The 18,775-nt window shown below is 36.1% G+C and overlaps 1 protein-coding gene across 4 annotated transcripts in view; it reads left to right on the top strand.

The window, feature by feature from the left end:
- The window catches only part of ALG13 (ALG13, UDP-N-acetylglucosaminyltransferase subunit), an 88,514-nt gene extending 82,254 nt beyond the window's left edge, over nucleotides 1-6,260 (top strand). For all 4 annotated transcript variants that reach the window (XM_011953536.1, XM_011953535.1, XM_011953534.1 and 1 more), the window contains 2 exons: nucleotides 3,326-3,500; nucleotides 5,349-6,260. In XM_011953536.1, the coding sequence (XP_011808926.1) occupies nucleotides 3,326-3,500; nucleotides 5,349-5,614 (441 nt within the window). In that variant the 3' untranslated portion in view covers nucleotides 5,615-6,260. The remainder of the gene's footprint in view (nucleotides 1-3,325; nucleotides 3,501-5,348) is intronic.
- The last annotated feature ends 12,515 nt before the right edge of the window (nucleotides 6,261-18,775 follow it).

Below are 18,775 nucleotides of genomic sequence, written 5' to 3'. Positions count from 1 at the left end.
TTGTATATTTTAAAAATCCCATTGTCTCATCCCAAAAACTCCTTAAGCTGATAAGCAACTTCAGCAAAGTCTGAACTTGTGTGCAACACAAAATCAGTGTGCAAATATCACAAGCATTTCTATACACTAATAATAGCCAAATCATGAGTGAATTCCCATTCACAATTGCTACAAAGAGAATAAAATACCTAGGAATCCAACTAACAAGGGATGTGAAGGACCTCTTCAAGGAGAACTACAAATCACTGTTCAACGAAATAAGAGAGGACACAAACAAAGGGAAAAACATTGCATGCTTATGGATAGGAAAAATCAGTATCATGAAAATGACCATACTGCCAAAAGTAATTTATAGATTCAATGCTATTCCCATTAAACTACCATTGACTTGAAGAAAAACAATAGAAAAAACTTCAAATTTCATACGAAACCAAAAACGAGTCTGTATAGCCAAGACAATCCTAAGCAAAAAAGAACAAAGCTGGAGGTATCATGCTATCTGACTTCAAACTATTTTACAAGGCCACAGTAACCAAAACAGCATGGTACTGGTACCAAAACAGGTATATAGACCAACAGAACAGAAGAGAGGCCTCAGAAATAATGCCACAGATCTACAACCATCTGATCTTTGGCAAACCTGACAAAAACAAGCAATGGGGAAAGGATTCCCTATTTAATAAATGGTGTTGGGAAAACTGGCTAACCATATGCAGAAAACTGAAACTGGACCCATTCCTTACACCTTATACAAGAATTAACTCAAGATGGATTAAAGACTTAGACATAAGACCTAAAACCATAAAAACCCTAGAAGAAGACCTAGGCAATACCATAGGCATGGGCAAAAACTTCATGACTAGAACACCAAAAGCAATGGCAACAAAAGCAAAACTAAAATTGACAAGTGGGATCTAATTAAACTAAAGAGGCCGGGCGCGGTGGTGCAAACCTGTAATCCCAGCACTTTGGGAGGCCGAGACGGGCAGATCACGAGGTCAGGAGATCGAGACCATCCTGGCTAACACGGTGAAACCCTGTCTCTACTAAAAAAGACAAAAAGTTAGCCGGGCGAGGTGGCAGGCGTCTGTAGTCCCAGCTACTCGGGAGGCTGAGGCAGGAGAATGGCGTAAACCCGGGAGGCGGAGCTTGCAGTGAGCTGAGATCCGGCCACAGCACTCCAGCCCGGGCGACAGAGCGAGACTCCGTCTCAAAAAAAAAAAAAAAAAAAAAGAGCTTCTGCACAGCAAAAGAAACTATCAGTGTGAACAGGCAACCTACAGAATGGGAGAAAGTTTTTGCAATCCATCTGACAAAGGGCGAATATCCAGAATCTACAAGGAACTTAAACAAATTTACAAGAAATAATCAAAAAGTGGGCAAAGAATACGAACAGACACTTTTCAAAAGAAGACATTTATGTGGCCAACAAACATGAAAAACTCATCATCACTGGTCATTGGAGAAATGCAAATCAAAACCATAATGAGATACCATCTCACGCCAGTTAGAATGGCAATCATTAAAAAGTCAGGAAACAACAGATGCTGGAGAGGATGTGGAGAAATAGGAACGCTTTTACACTGTTGGCTGGATTGTAAATTAGTTCAACCATTGTGGAAGACAGTGTGGCGATTCCTCAGGGATCTAGAATGAGAAATACAATCTGATCCAGCCATCCCATTACTGGGTATATACCCAAAGGATTATAAATCATTCTATAAAGACCCATGCACACGTATGTTTATTGCAGCACTATTCACAATACCAAAGACTTGAACCAACTCACATGCCCATCAATGATAGACTGTATAAAGAAAATGTGGCACACATACACCATGGGATACTATGCAGCCATAAAGACTGAGTTCGTGTCCTTTGCAGGGACATGGATGAAGCTGGCAACCGTTCTCCACAAACTAACACAGAAACAGAAAACCAAACACCGCATGTTCTCACTCATAAGTGAGAGTTGAACAGTGAGAACATATGGGCACAGGGAGGTGAACATCACACATCGGGGCCTGTTGAGGGGTTGGGGGCAAGGGGAGGGAGAGCATTAGGACAAATACCTAATGTAGATAATGGATTGATGGGTGTAGCAAACCACCATGGCACATGTATACCCATGTAACAAACCTGCATGTTCTGCACATGTATCCCAGAACGTATAATAAATATAAAAATAAAAATAAAGAGCTGCATTTTTAAAGCACTCATGTGTTCAAAGATGCTTGCTCAACACTGGTTTTTCACCACTCCCTGAGTTGTAGAGAGAGGCAGGTGGGTACTGACAAATGTCTTTATCAATGAAAGGTGTCTCTGATTTGAGGTGAGAGCTCTTTTATTTTAGTCTTTCAGGGATCACTTTCCCTCTGAAATACACTTGACTTAAAATGTAACAACATGGCACATTTACTGAAAGGAATAATGCATCTTAAGATCTGTCAGATGATGATAAACTCTATGCTGTCCTGGATGAATGCTCAGATTAGTTCATATTCCCTGACACTGATTTCCCTAAAGCTTTAGACATGTCAGTGCCAAGAAAACTGTCTTCCCAAATAGTACACATCTATAAATTAAGAGTAATGGAGTGGGTTTTTGTTCTTTGAGACTATTTTTCCTAAATTCAGTTTCAAGAATTGATAAACCGCTTGCCCCTTCTGTTATGTTAGTTTATTATAGTCGCATGTGGAAACTTTGTAATCTATTTCACTGAGGCATTTAAAAATATTTTCCTGCCTTTTACATCATGGAATACCAGGAGATGCTGAATAGATATTTCAATATTTTTCTTATTAGAAATCATGGTGTCCATTGTAGTACATTTTGAAACTGTGGTATAAAGAAAACTAAAATCACCTCTATGATCACTGTATACTTTCATATATTTTCTTACAACTTTTGTATTTTACAAACTATGGATTATGCTGTATAATTTTTTAATCTTTTAACAATACAAACATTTTTTCTTTAAATAGTTTACAGCATAATTTTCATTGCCTGTATAATATTTCATTACGGGTATATAATTTATCCAGTTCCCTGTTGTTAAATACTATGTGCGATGTTTTTTGCTTTTAAAAATACTATAAAAGACACCTTTGTATACAGGTCTTTTAGACGATTCCCTGAAAGAATTTTTAGATTTAAATATGAGATACAAAGTGTCAAGTTTTTAGGTCAAAAAAGTCATTGCTACCTCACCTGAAAATCATGGCCCAATTCTTACTTTTTTTTTTTTGTCTGTGGGGAACTGTATTACGTTAAGAATAGAGAAAAGTAAAGTTTCTTGTTTTTTTGTTGCCCTTTCTTGCTCAAGTGCTATTACCACAACTACTGGCACTCCATGGTCTATGTGCCACAGATGCAGCAGCAGCTTCATGTAGAGAATTATCCAGTCTATACTGAGCCACCTCTGGTAGATCCAACCGTTCCTCAATTCTACAGTGAGGTGAGGAGAGAAGATGGCACACAGGCGGAAGCATCAGCAAATGGTGAGTATGTAATGAGATTCCAGCAAGAAAGACAGTTGGATTTTATTGTGTGTAATTCAGTAATAACTTTCATATGTTTCATCAGGTCCATATACTACACCAGTGATTTTAAAGCATGATATGTGGACCTCTTGTGGTCCCTAAGACTCTTTCAAGGGAGTCATGAGGTCAGAAGTGTTCATAATAATACTAAGATTTTATTTGCCCCTTTCACTGGCTTGTATTTTCATTGAGGGTATAGAAACCAGTGATGGGTAAAACTGCTGGCACCTAAGCACAAATTGGTAGTGGCCCCAGACTCTGCTAATAATCAGTGTTTATCTCACTGCCGTACACCCATGGTACAAAAATGCCAATCTTATTTTTTTTTGTTTAATCAAAGACATTTTTACTAAATTTTTATCCTTGAATAGTTGTATTTTTCTTTGTGACAAAAATGGAACTACTTATAAAACACTTCTGCATATTAAATGAAGTATAATGATTAACTTAAGGAAAAAGACTTGTGCTATTAAGTTATGAGTTGTACTTGCTGACTTGAAAGAAGGATAAATTATCATTATTCACACTTAGTTGATCTGGTCGGCATTTTCTTAAATGAACAAAGTGAGCCTGTCACTTTAGGATAAATAACTCGTAATATTTGTTTTCAAAGATACAATTTTAGCTTTCAAATAAAAATTAGAATTTAGGAAAACATTTATTTTCCACCATGAGCTTGACACCTTCCCACCAACTGAAACTCCTGTAATAAGTAGAGCTGAATGTAGTTTCTTAAATTGTATGAGGAAATGTGTCAACATTTGGAAGATCTGCATAACTCAGTGAAGGAGGATTTTGACCTTTGAGGAACTACCACTTATGTAGTTTGGGTGTAGCATCAAAGAATATCTACAATTATCTGAAAGGCTAGGTATTAAAATACTTCACTGAGCCAGGTGTGGTGGTTCACGCCTGTAATCCCAGCACTTTGGGAGGCTGCGGCAGGTGGATCACCTGAGTTCAGGAGTTCGTACCTGACTTGCCAGGGTTGTTACAAGAACTAATTGGGACCTTATGTATAAGTATGCTGTTACCTGGTGCATATTAGGAATACTACTTTCTCTCTTCCTTTCCCTGTTTAAAGCATATTACATTGTCAAGTCTTTTTTTTTTTTTTTGAATTTTGTGCAATATACCTTCTATAGAGCTATTTTTAATTGTAGTTAACTATGAGGCAGTGGCAGTCTTAATTTCATAGAGTTAATCTAAGCCCAAGTAATGATTTTTTTTTTTTTTTTTTGTCTAATGTGTATGCTCGTTATAGCAAGATCAAAACAGCATTTATTTCCACTGGAACTGACTCGTGGCAAAAGTGCTATGAAATTAAAATTTGATCTTAACAACATTCAGGAGATGACACTTTTAGGGTGCTCTTCAGAATTATACTTTCAGGTATAGACCAGACTGTCCAGACACCTGAGTTTTTCATTGCTAAATGGTTATTCAGGTGATGTCTCTTGTAAAACTATTGGATAACTCAATTGTGACCACCTCTTATAAGAATTTAACTAGAAGGACTCTAGAGAATATTTATGTATTTAGCTTGTTGATACCTAAATCATCCCAGAAAGATAGCTGTCTGTATGTTGAATAGATTTGACAAATGTATTTCACAGTTTTTTAATTTGGAAATTTTCATATTTAGTCATTATTTGTATTTAAAGTACTCCTGCTGCAATTGCTGTGATCTTTCTTATAGTTAATAAATTTTATTTTCACACATAAGAACATCCACTTATGTTGCATGGGGTTCTGTTTTGGTGACTTTTTGTATGTAAAGTAGACTGTATACATTCTTTCTTTCAGATACTTTAACGAATGCTGATCCTTCATCTGTCCCTCATGGAGCAGTCTATTATCCAGTAATGTCAGATCCCTATGGGCAGCCACCTTTGCCAGGTTTTGACTCCTGCCTCCCAGTTGTGCCAGATTATTCCTGTGTTCCCCCCTGGCATCCAGTTGGTACAGCATATGGTGGTTCTTCTCAAATTCATGGTGCTATAAATCCTGGGCCAACTGGCTATCTTGCTCCATCTCCCCCAGCTTCTCACTATGTACCTCAGGGTATGTAAGATCCAGCAGTAGGAAGTATTCTTGCACTGCCATTTTCTTGCTGTTTTTGTTTTTAGAAAGTTTTTTATGTTAGTGGTTAAATGATTTAGGTGATAAGTATTTACTATTGTATTTGTCTTTAAAATTATTTTATCTTTTGATTTAAAATAGTACTTTAAAATAAAGGGATATTATTTTGGGCTGTGACTAAGGAAATTGAGATGGATGTACAACTAGCCCCATATTGAGCATACTTCATTGTATTCAGCTGTTTTCCTGTCAGCCATTTGTCAACTTTATATTAGCTGATGGTACCAATTGATAAAATGAATATAAAGTATTTCATTGGTTCAGAATTCACACATCATATTAAACCATGCAGAATTGGAATAACTTCCACTTTTTTCTAGAAAGTAAAACCAAGAGCCTTTGCTTCTGGGTAACTCACTTAATATTAAATTAAAGAGCTCTTCAGGTTTCTTGAGAATTGTCTGAAGCCAGTTGCATTCTGTGATATCCGTTTTGAAGGCACATGGTTCTCTGCTTTAGATTTATCCCATACACTATTGTTTAATACTGGATGTATGTAAGTGTTTTACTGCACTGTACTGAATTGGTGTCTTGCAGTTAGCAGTAAATAAAAATTAGCATTTAAAATTGCCAAAACAAGTGGGATTTTTTCTTTTTGCATTTTCATGTCAGCAAAGAGTACCGGACGTTTGATTGTTTCAACATGTTTTTTCTCTGGCATTTTGGTTGTCAAAGAATGTGAATTTTTAGCATAAACTAGTGGGGAGTAGTTGCAGAGCCACTTGAGATGTTATTTAATCTAGAGTCATTGAAGCGCATACTACCATATCTACGCCTTTTCTCTGGAAAATGTTTCTTTTGTGTGTGTGCATGTTTTTTAAAGCATCTATAACCCTCTTATAGAACTTTAGACTTCTCATTGTCCTATACTTTCAATAGTTATAGGGGCCAAGGGAAAACTCCTTCACCCTCTAAAGGTTCACCGAAAGCTCACGAAAGGCAGGTAAAGAGGAGAAAGGGCATACAAATTTTAATGTGTACATGGGAACCTTCAGAATGAAGACCCAAAAATACAGGGGAAATTGTCCATTTTTATGCTTAGGTTCAACGAAGTATGGACAGCCATGTAGAAATATAATTGGACAAAAAGGGTGTGATCTGCTAATGGACTTGAGTAAGGGAAACTCAACAAGGCTTATTCGTGTTCTTGGCCTTTCTGAGCCACACATTCCTTCCTTCTGGGTGTGGGACAGGATCGTCTCTGGAATAGGGGGTCTTATGACAGTCAAACCAGGTAGATCAGATAAATTTTTTTATGGCCAGTTTTTACACAGAAAGGTGGAGTAATATTTTTAGGTTTTAGAAAAGTTAGAGTAATATTTTTAGGTTTTGTGACTGGCTTTCAGGAAAAAGGGGTTCTGGTTTCTATGACCCACCTTGGGGAAGAGGGATTCTAGTTTCTATGGCTAGCTTTGGGGAAGAAGGAGACTGAGACAGGAGGGCAGGAGAAGGTCAGAGAAAAACTTGCTACTGAGGCCTTCATTCGGGGTTATTGTTTTCTGAGTCCAGACATTGTCACATCTTAACCTTTTTTGTTTTTAGACTTAATCTTGTATCTCTGAAGGCCTGGCTTGTCTTTGGCTTGCTGTGAGATACATTTCATCATCCTTTTTTGCCTTCTCCCTTTCATCTATCTGAAGACCACAAGATGTCCTGTATTGATCAGTTCTTCTCTGAGGGGAAAATCATCCTGAATGCTTTGCTCTGTCTCACCTGACAAACAGCTATTTAAAAAGTGTTCTTTGGTTGCCACAAAACCTATTTATATCACTTTCTTAAAAGGTTATTTATGTTTGTGAATCAGTCTCTCCTTTCCCCCTGTGGCTACACCCTGGCCAAAAAGAACAATTTGAGACATCAGGGCTTGAAGTACTTGAACAGTTGAAGGTACTGGAGTGGAACATTGCAAAGAAGATGTATCTTCAATGTACTGTTCTCAAGATGATTGATATTGATGAGTTCTAAATAAACCAGTGTAGTAAAGGGTTCTGCTTCATAATAGTACTGTATTGGATTTGTTTTTGTATCCTTGATTTTAAGAAGGCCTTGCACTACAAGTTAGCATCTGACAACTTAAGGTGGATGGCAGTGCACTAATGTTTTATAACAACCAACTGTGTGTATTAGTGTTTTAACTTCTCTGCTAACCTCCTGGGTTCTCAATTTATGCAGCCTGCAAATTGTGTTTTGCATAAAGGTTTATTTTAGTCAAGCTTATAACATGGAATAGCCCCTTCCCAATATTTTTTGAATGTGCAAACATTTCTGAAGTATACATAATTCACAGAAAGTGATTGTCCTCTGTCTTCAGCTGTCAGTGGTTCACTAGCTTCTAAGGGGTGTTTTAGAAGATTGTAGTCTTGAGAATATCGGTTTGGAATTTGGCGGGTTTTGAGACAAGCACATCTGCCTTAGATTTCCAGTAGATTTTTTTTGTTTCAAACTTACCTATGCTGCCTTGCCTTGTGCTCTATTACCAATTAATGAAATTTGATCATGATTGGCATTAATGTAACCTGGAAGCAATGTGTGTACTAGATTGTGAACTATTAATTGAGGTCAGTGTTTATGGCCTGCTTAAATCATGCAAGTTCTCTTTGTTTATGTATTACAATCAGTCTTCTCTAAGAAATAATCAAGGAGTGAGTCCTGGCCTTCATATTGTTGGGGTAGATGTGAGGGTAACCTGTACTGCTGCAGAAGTCTGCAGTCTTTCTTGGAGGCAGCTGCCAGGTAAAAAGGAAGTGGTTTTTGTGATGAAAACCAAAACAAAACCCTAACACTTAATCACCATATAGGATAAACATAGTGGTAGACTTCTCCTTTTTACAGATTACCTCTTAAGTTGCTCTTGTTACAAAAGGTATCCTGTCTTTTCTCTGCTTTTAACCAAATTTCATCCATTTAGAATTGTTTAGGGAAGGAAATATAAAGGCACTGTAGTTTGTTTGGAACCCTTTACTTACAGCCCCTTCTTGACATGAATCTGGTTACGCTAAAGGTAAATAGCTGGATAATTTCTCATAGCCAGGAAAAATAATTAAATTCATTTGTATGCTGTATATATTCTCAAAACTGATTGTGGCTTTCTGCCTTGATTAAGAGCAGATGAAAACATTGAGTTGGTTTTACTGTTGAAATGTAAGACTTACGAATTTAAAACAGCTTTCATTTCCTTAAAGCTTATAATCAAGGCGTAACCTTTGGATCTAAAAGCTTTGGATTTAAAAGAATAAACAAATCATGGGATTTTTTTTATGTGAACACCAGACATTCAGAACTTAAACAAATCTCCATAGATAATGAATGATATAGTCTATTGGGAAGGGTGGAGCATAAACTTAATCTAGACTTTTGTATATCTGGGCCAAATTTAGTTCATTTCATATGAAACCTCTTCAAGGCATTTTATATTTATGTTTATAATGAAGAATTCATATAATTTATATCAGAATTCAACAGAACTAATATGAGCATCCCTAATCTGAAAATCCGAAATGCTGCAAAATCTGAAACTTCTAGAGCACTGACTTGCTGCTCAAAGAAAATGCTCTTTGTGGCAATTTGGAATTTCGAATTAGGAATGCTCAACCAGTAAATATAAAGCAAATATTCTCAAACCTGAAAAAGTTTGAAATTCCAAACACTTCTGGTACCAAACATTTCGGATAAGGGATACTCTATATAGCAAGAGACAACCTCTTGTTTCCCTCCATCCTACCTAGAATGTTAAGTTTCAGTAGGAGCAACTTGATTTAGAACACTTGTCTTCTCTTCCACCTCAATGACCAAAGGCAGTTTTCCCTAAAATACTTTTCAGGGACATGGAGGGTGCCTGTGTGTGGGAGATGTAGCTTCAGGAAAGGATTGACCTGAGTTTAGGTAATGACATGCTGTGTGACTAAAACTGCTTTAGAGTGATTATAGGAGGTGCTTCAAAATAATTTCAGGATGAGTATTATAGATGAAAGAACACTAGCTTAATTATTCCATGACACTAGCTGTGTGTCATTGAATAATTATCATTGAAACTTGGGTTCATTATGCTATTTTGTTTGAAATTTTTGATAATAAAAACTACCTTGGTAATCTGCCGTCTGGAGAGGAGATGTTTGCTTATGAAGTTAGTATGAGTTTGGGTTTTTTGAAATGTTTTCTTGAATCCTGAAAAGAATTAAACTTACAAGGTTATAGAGAGGCTGTCACATAAGGTCCGCCCTTTAAAACATCTGGAGTTTTGGGAAGAGCTATGGGATGGAAAATGGGTTCTTGAAATTTTGTAATTAATATTTGCTAGCTACACGTAAAACCAATTTTAATAAACACATAGCATTTATTTGTAGTGGAAACTAATTGAGGTAAGTGAACCAATTCAGGTTTTACTGTTTCAGTAATTGTTTTCCCAATAATCACCACTTTTTTTTTTTTTTTTTGAGAAGGAGTTTCCCTCTTGTTGCCCAGGCAACAATGGTGCAGTGGTGCGATCTCGGCTCACCACAACCTCCTCCCCTTCCCGGGTTCAAGTGATTCTCCTGCCTCAGCCTCTGGAGTAGCTGGGATTACAGGCATGCGCCACCACACCCTTCTAATGTTGTATTTTTAGTAGAGACGGGATTTCTCCATGTTTGTCAGGCTGGTCTCGAACCCCTGACCTCAGATGATCCACCCATCTCGGCCTCCCAAAGTGCTGGGATTATAGGCGTCAGCCACCGCACCCGGCCGATCACTACCACTTTTGAGTTTACTTTTTTTCTTATGGCCGCTGGTGAGGGGTGATCTTGGAAACAAGAAAATCTGACTATTGTTTAGTTTTTTTCCTGTTAGTTGTCTCTTGCCACTGAGTAGACCTTTTGTGAAGGGGGTGGGGTCATTACAAACAATATTGAGGTTAAACTGAATCAGTTCTTGTGAATTCAGACCAGTCAGTGAATAAAAAGGTTAAAATCTATTCTAGCCAAACATTATTGGTTCATAGTATTGATTTATTAGTGTTATATAGATGGTCAGTCCCCTCACCCTAATTAGCAAATCTTTCTTGCAGAACTTTTGACTCTTTCCGGACTATATAATACAGGTTTTTCCAAATTGTTTGCAGAATTGCTGAAAAAATTCTACCCTAATACTAGACTTAAACTAATGTTTTATTTCCTTTCTCTGGTATATTGGCTACCTCAAAGTGAAAATTTTTACGTTCATAAAAAGCTATTTTATATTCAGTTGTTTTGTTTGTTTTAGCAGTTGAAGTTTGTTTCGATTTTCTTTAATTCCTTTTAGCTCTGCTAAAATAGCTTCAACTACCCAAGAAGTTTTTCCTTTCCTGGTTGTTTTGAAACATGGCATAGGATTTTGTTAATTTAGTTCTTTTTCTTTACTCACTGCTTATTTTTTTTCCAACATTTTATTATAAAAATCTTTTAAACACAGAGAAGTTGAAGGAATTGTTCAGTTAACATCTGTATATTTACTACCTAAGTTCTATACTTAACATTTTCCTGTACTTGCTTTTTCACATATCCATCTATAAGTCTTTATTTTTGATGCGTTTCAAGGAAAATTGCAAACTTAAGTACAGATTACCTGTTGTAAACAGTTCATGCATATTGTTAACTAGAGTTCAATAGTAGTTATTTTTTTCTTTTGAGGTAAAGTTTACATGCAGTGAAATGCACAAATCTTAAGTGTTGGATGCAGTGAGGTTTGATAAATACTTGTGAAACCCAAACCCTGATCAAGATAACATTATCATCCCCAGAAAGTCTCTTCATGCTTCTTCCCAGTCAAATGTTTCTATCCCATTCCCCTAGGTAACCACTCTTGGTTTTGATTTTTCCCCAATAGATTAGTTTTCTGATTTTCTAACTGTACATAAATGAAAGTATATGCTCTCTTGTATAAGACTTCTTTCAGCATAATGTATTTGGAGTTTATGTTGTGTGTATCAAAAGTTTATTGCTGAATATTATTTCATTGTATGAATATGCCATAGTTTATCCTTTTGGTGGACACCTGGGCCGTTTCCAGTTTTTTTTACATATTATAAATAAAGCTTCTATGGATATTTTTCTGTAAGTCTTTTTATGAACACATGTTTTCATTTATCCTGGAATAGAATTGTTGGGTCATAGGTGAGGTGCATGTTTAGTTTTTGTTTTTTTTTTAATGAGAAACTGCAGGACATTTTTCTCAAGTGGTTGTACCATTTTAAACTCCCATTAGCAGTGTATGACAGTTCCAGTTTCTCATTACCATCAGCATATGATGGTGTCAGTGGTTTTTATTTTAGTCATTTTGGTGGATGTGTAGTAAGTGGTATCTCATTGTAGTAAGTGGTATCTAATTACTACAGGTATCGTTTGTATACCTTTGTGACGTGTGTTCACATAATTTATGTTATTGCATTATAGAAGTTCTTTGTATAGGCTGGTTGCAAATCTTTGTCAGGTATACTTCTGCTTATTTTTAATTATCCTTATCTAACCATTGTATAAATGTTGTACACTCATTTATGCTTAAAATAATTAGGCCAGGACTTGCAGGTGAGTTATTTAGCTGAAAGTTAAGCTTTTCTGATATGCTAACCAGTGCCCCACTGGTATAAAAGTTAATCAGTAAAATAAGACAAACTTCAGGAATCTGAATTAGTGGAAAACTAGTTGCTGAAAAGTCTGTTACTACAAAAAAAATCTGAAGGAGAAATGTCAACTGATTCTGGAATTATTGCTCAAATGTCCTCAGATGACACTGGTTTAATCATGACCAGCTTAACCTCCGTTTATGTTTTCTCACTGTCTCACAGATTCCAACTGTTCTATGCAATAGGTATCATACTTTAAGTACTCAGTGAAGAATAATTAATTTCCGGGATCGGGCCTCTAAGGTTTTTTGATGTTGTAAGCTATAGCTTTAAAGCTGTATTAGTCTCTTTACTTCAGCCCATAGTTCTTATAAATTATTATTGAATTCTTAATTACTAGTCAGCTTTGTTTAATGGAAGATACAAAAATCAGAATATTTATTCTCATATACTTTTCAAAATATATTGGACTGTGGAGGTCTCCCGTTAGTGTTTCTACTAGGCAAATTACATTGTGAAATCTGTTGTTCATAAATGTTAATAATAGGTGGCTACAAATGATTACACTGAAAAAGGGAGGAACATAACACCTTAAATCTGAGTTGTCACACGTTTAAGGGAAAAAAAGTAAATACTTTATTTTATTGATACTGAAGCTAAAAATACACAAAATTATTTTATTGTACCAGATTCTTTTTAATACATTAAGATTGACACTATGCACTTACAGAAAGTGTTTAAATAAAAGTGATAGTTATTCAAAGAGATTTCCACTTTTAAAATACTCTTCAAAGCCAATGCCATTTACACAGACACATTTGGAATTTTCCCTTTTCATGATTATGCTCGAGGTGTATCATTTTAAACTGAAATTTGACATACTTTCTCTATGGTGATATGTGGTTGGGGCTGCCAACTAGGTTTAGAAGATGAATTACACATAGCCCATATTTTCTAGTATTCTTCCTGCTACCAAATATTAGCTTGTTGCTGCAGACTGCATTCATTGTTTTGAGTGGAAAGAAACTCCCGTCCCTAATTTCAACCCCATTTTTTAGAAATATGGAATAAATTAAATCCTGTGAAGAGTTTATTGTTCTGTTGAAGAGTACCTCTGGGGTGCATTCCTATGTTATAAGAAACAAACTAATATGTATTTACTTGAGAAGGATGTGTTTATCCTTATCTGAAGTATCCTGGGGAAAGTGTGTGTCTTTACTGTTGAGATAAGATAAAGCTTTACTTTTACTTTAAGGTAATAATTTGAACAGTTAATTTTAAAGTTAATTTATCGAATTGAATTTCCTTTTACACTAAACCACAGACTAATGTGTTAACCCTTTGGGTTTAGAGGACTCTTCATGTGCTCACATAATATTCATTTTGGTGCCATTGGTCCCAATTATCCTGTTAAGACACTTGAGAATTCTGTCTGCTTCTCCTGCCCAAGTACGATAAGCACAGTTATCACTGATTATTGGACTACAGGTTACTTTGCTTTGGATATTTAAACTGATTGCTTAATATGTTTTACAAGGAGCTCCTGCAAGGTGTGACCACAACATGATGAGGCTATACTTTAAATACTATGACTAGATCTTATACAGGAAATACCTAATCTGAATATGTGACTTTCAAATGACCTGAACATATTCAGCTAGCTGGCTGCCATCTTCCCATTAGAGTCTCTTTCCATTGCTTCTGCCACCATGGGTTCTTATGAGTCCAAAATCCTCCCTTCTGTTCTCTATGGAGGTTAGTGGTTTTTCTTTACCATCCCCCTCCCTGATAACAGCCTAGTCATCAGAGCCTCCGTGCTATACAATGTCATTTCTTAAGGATCAAATAAGTTTGAGGAGTCAATTCTGAGTTTACAGAATAAGCCATTGGAACACAATGCATTTTACTATTTAAACACAAATGTTTCAAGGGTTAATCATTATGGTTGTTCCCAAATCAGTGAAGCTTCTCTATCTAAATATATTGCTCTTTAAGGTGTTCTCTTCAGGAGGCTATGTGCTTATTCATGTAAGGCTGCCACTGCTCCAAGCATAACTGAAACTAGATTCCAGGATACAAAGGGGAACAAGGATTCTTGAGGGAGTGATGGAGATATTCTATAACTTGATTTTGGCTGGTGTTTCCAGGGGTATGTACAACTCTGAAAACTCACCAATTTGTATACTTTAAATGGATGCAGGTAATTGTACATAAATCATTCCTCAATGAAGTTAATTAGGGGAAAAAAACTAGATTCCCAAGAGCAGTTCCAGATCCCTTACAAATCCCACAAGAGACAGTCTCATCATTTTATAATTGTGCCTATCAAAGTGCCTATTGTGTAATAGCACTTGAAAAATTTTTTTTGTTTGTGTTTTTGTTTGTTTGTTTTTAACCAGAGAAAGTGGTACTCATCTTGACCACTGCATGTTTTACCAAGTGTGGATCTAAAATGACTTTTGGCAATTTCTAAATTCCTAAAAATTTAATCTTATAGGATCATGATTTTCTACCATTGAGGATATTCAGAGATTGTACTGTGGACTTTGAAAGTCATTTCAAAAACACAAGTCCAAAGTGGGTTGAGTAATGGCAGCATCATTAGAATATGGGTATGGCTTTTTAAGGTGACTACTTTAAAGGACCACATTCATTTGGGTGCATAAATTCTGGTATGTTTATGAAAATATCAGTCATTATAATCCTATTTTATGTTTATTTCAAATTTATGAGGCTAAAAGATGACAGCAGATACATAATCTGACTTTTTGCCATAGTACCCGTCCTTAATTTTAGCTTTCATTTCTTTTTCATGTTGCTTTGACAAACCCAGTTTATTTCTTAGATAAAATTTGAAGAAAGTGATCTTTCCAATTGGCTAAAATGTGCATATTTATAAAAGCCTATCTGTGGTATTTCACTATGGATGTGGTGTGTTGAACTTATATTTACAGTGATCCCAAGGTTGAGAACTTGTTAACACCTGAAATTTAACCCAAATATGACCCAAAATTTGAAGAATGATTTACAGGTAGTTCTGCTTTCATATATTGTTGCAGTTTTTGAATTTAATTAAAGGAGAAATGGTGATGTTAATGTTTTAATTAACCATTTTAAATTACATTTTTTATTCAGGTGATTCATCTCAATTTGGTCATCCAAAAAATTGACAATTTGGTGATTTAGCCCCGTGTTTTAAAGTGCATATATCCTCATTCGTCCTTACTTCAAAGGCTTTTCCAACTGTCTCTTTACTACACTATCACCATCTAAGTTTCCCAATCCCAGCAAAAATCCAAAGCCTCCTTTCTTCCTTCCAAGGGTCAGCTTTAAGAGTTGTGTAAGACTGTATAACTGTCAAGACGGTTCCTAGGTTGGAAGGCAATTGGTGGCAATGAGTATTTTGGGGATATATTGAACTTCTGGGAAAAGATATAAAATGGCCAATCCCAGCTTAATTGTACTTTCAAATGGTTGGCTGCCTTAGGTTTAAATAAAAGGCACACTGCCACATATTCGTTCAAGTGCCATTGAGGACAGTGCCTTTTTTGTGTACGTATGTAAGCTCCTGGGATGTTAGGTTGCCCCAAAACCTGCTGAAGTCAAAGGGCAAATATGCTGAAAAATTGTGAAAATGACCTCCACATTGCAAGCCATTCTAACCTACTTCAGTTAGTCTTTTTTGGTTCTATCAAGTCACTGGAGTTATAAAGAAAGTTCTTTGAGGGGGAAGAGGGTAGCACAGATACATGCTACTTTGACAGATGTATGTCAGTTGATTTCAGTGATCAAAAGTTGTGGGCTGTTGATGTTCCTACGGAAATTGTTTGCCATTTATTTGTGTAGTAACAGGAAGCCTCTAGAGCTTTCACAGCTTTTCACATCAGATAAGAAAACTAGCTTTTTGGCATAAGGGCATTCCACTTAGTTTTATATTTAAATATTATAATTCTTAATATGTGTATGTCTCTCAGGTACCACAAACATTGATGGTATAGCTTTAGAAAAAGAATGAACACAGATCCAATAATCAAGTGCAAGATACAAATCCACTCAAGTTGGGGATAACACAAATAGCCTAAAGATGCTACAGCACACTGGCTTGCTGCCTTTATCATTCCAGCAGTTAACTCTGTTTCTTAAACATTACATTTTCTAAAAGTAAAGCTCTCACAAGGCACCCACTAACACCTCCTGTGGATCACCACACAATTGATGAAAATCCTAGGCCACGTGCCAGCGTATGAATGAATATTAACACCTCAAGTATGCATCAAATCTCAGGTATACAGTAAATCTGAAGTATGCAGACTTACTTTATTTTGCCAAAAATGCGTATATTTGAATCTTCCAGGTAAGTTATTCTGACCTAAATGCTTTTTTTCTTTTTAACAAAACCAGGAACCTCAAATTTTGATAGCTCTCAATATAAAAGTGCTACGGAAGATGCTGTCATGGCAGTTCATTTTGGCAATTCCTCACAGTTCAGGAAATGTCTCCATTGAAAAGTTATTCTTGCTTCCCTCTCTCCAAAATGATCTAGTAATTACCTAAAGGGATAAAGGGCCAAGGGCAAAACAATCAAATGCTATTAAGTTTTGTTATGTGTGTGTATGTATATACACAGACACGTTCTCACTTTTACAGACATCCCTCAAAAGGCAAAGCAAGCGAAAACCCACATCTGTTGGAAAAAAGTTACTGGAAGGTTCATTGGAAATATAATGGTAACAATGTTTCTCTGTGCTAAAGTAAAGCTCACATTCATTTGGGGTACTCAGATCCCACTGTCGAGTTCTACACCAACAAGGTGGATATTTGGAGCAATTATCTAGATAAAGTAAGCCAAAGAAACAATCTAAAATATCCATAGTTTTGAGGCAAAGCTGCAGGGGTTGAAGGTAGGGAGAGCTGTGAAGTAAGTATGAAGAGGTTATTTAAATGATCTGAACACTTGAATCAATTTGCATTGACTGTGTCTATATGAGCAATCTTTTGAAAACTTGATTACCAAGAAAATATACTCATTTTTTTGTTAGGTACCTTTATTTATTTATTTTTGAGACAATCTCGCTCTACCGCCCAGGCTTGAGTGCAGTGGTGTCATCTCAGCTCACTGCAACCTCCACCTCCGAGGTTCAAAGGATTCTCATGCCTCAGCCTCTCAAGTAGCTGGGACTACAGGCGTGTACCACCATGCCCAGGTAATGTTTGTATTTTTAGTAGAGACAGGTTTCACCATGTTGGCCAGGCTGATCTCGAACTCCTGGACTCAAGTGAACCACCCACTTTGGCCTCCCAAGGTGCTAGCATTACAGGAGTGGGCCACCATGCCCAGCCTCAATTTTTCTTAGGTACTTTTAAACAAAGGATTTGCTGCCTATCTTCAAGTACTTTTTACCTGATGATTTAACAAACCAAGGTCTGGAGCACTAAAACTATTAGTCAAAACACCACTCGAGTTTCACCCACGATGCAACGTGAATGCCAATGGTTATTTGTATTTTCAGGCTAAGGTATGGCCTCATATTTATCTCTAAAGTTCCCACTGAAGTTTTCAGAGGAGGTTTGCACTGCCATAAGAACTATAAAGTTCTTTTTGGAAAAGGTATTAAGTCATTTGAAAAGTGGAGGCGTTCGTTTTTAAAAAATTATTTAATCAAATTGCAGACAGGTATTTATGACTTAGCTGAAATAGCCTAAGTTAGGTCATGGTGGAATGAAAAATGATGGAGGCAGAACAGGGAATTTTTTAATATCTCCATGTAAGTAGACAGAAGCATAACTTGAAGCATTTATATCCCTGTTAAGTTTGGCATTTTCCAAAAATGATTTTAAATTTAGAATCTTTCCTCTGTCTTTGTATTTCACTGGACTTAAAGCTGGAAGCGGAGATACTTCAATAATGGTCACTTTCTAATATAATTCAAATATTTTATTTGTAATTTTTAGCTTTATTGTTAGGGAGACTTTATGAGATCAAATAAATGAATCCAAGGTGTCTGGAAGTGATAAGCCAACTGTAATGTAGGTGGACCATGATATGGATATTTTAGATAAGTAGTAAATGACTTTTGTATTATTTGTGTTTGACTTTGCAGTACATTTTTAACTTTACATTTAAATATATAAGTCTGAAGTTTTTGGAGTTTGCAGCATTTTTGGCAAATGAAAAAAAGAGTGTAGTGGCCACTTCATGTTCACACACACATATATATATATAACATATATGCTTACTAATAAATGTCTTCTATAATCTAGAAGGCTTGAGTTTATTGACCAGCTCTGTGACCTTGAGCAAGTCATTGTCCTTCTCTGGGCGTCTTTATTTTCTATTTGTAGAATATGAGGTTGGAATAGAGTAGATCCTTTATAAAGTTCTCTTTTAGTTCTTAACTTTTTATGTTTATAAATTTACTCTCAAGTTGGCTTATAACTCCTCTGGGATCAGAAGATACACCTAAGCATTTTCACTTGAAATATCTTTTATGATACTTGATCAAGAGAGTAAGGAAGT

The sequence above is a fragment of the Colobus angolensis genome, unplaced genomic scaffold (assembly GCF_000951035.1).
Source record: "Colobus angolensis palliatus isolate OR3802 unplaced genomic scaffold, Cang.pa_1.0 Scaffold366, whole genome shotgun sequence".
In the NCBI taxonomy this organism is placed as follows: Eukaryota; Metazoa; Chordata; class Mammalia; order Primates; family Cercopithecidae; genus Colobus; species Colobus angolensis.
The sequence above is the reverse complement of the archived record's forward strand: the minus strand, read 5'-3'. Positions and strand labels throughout refer to the sequence as shown.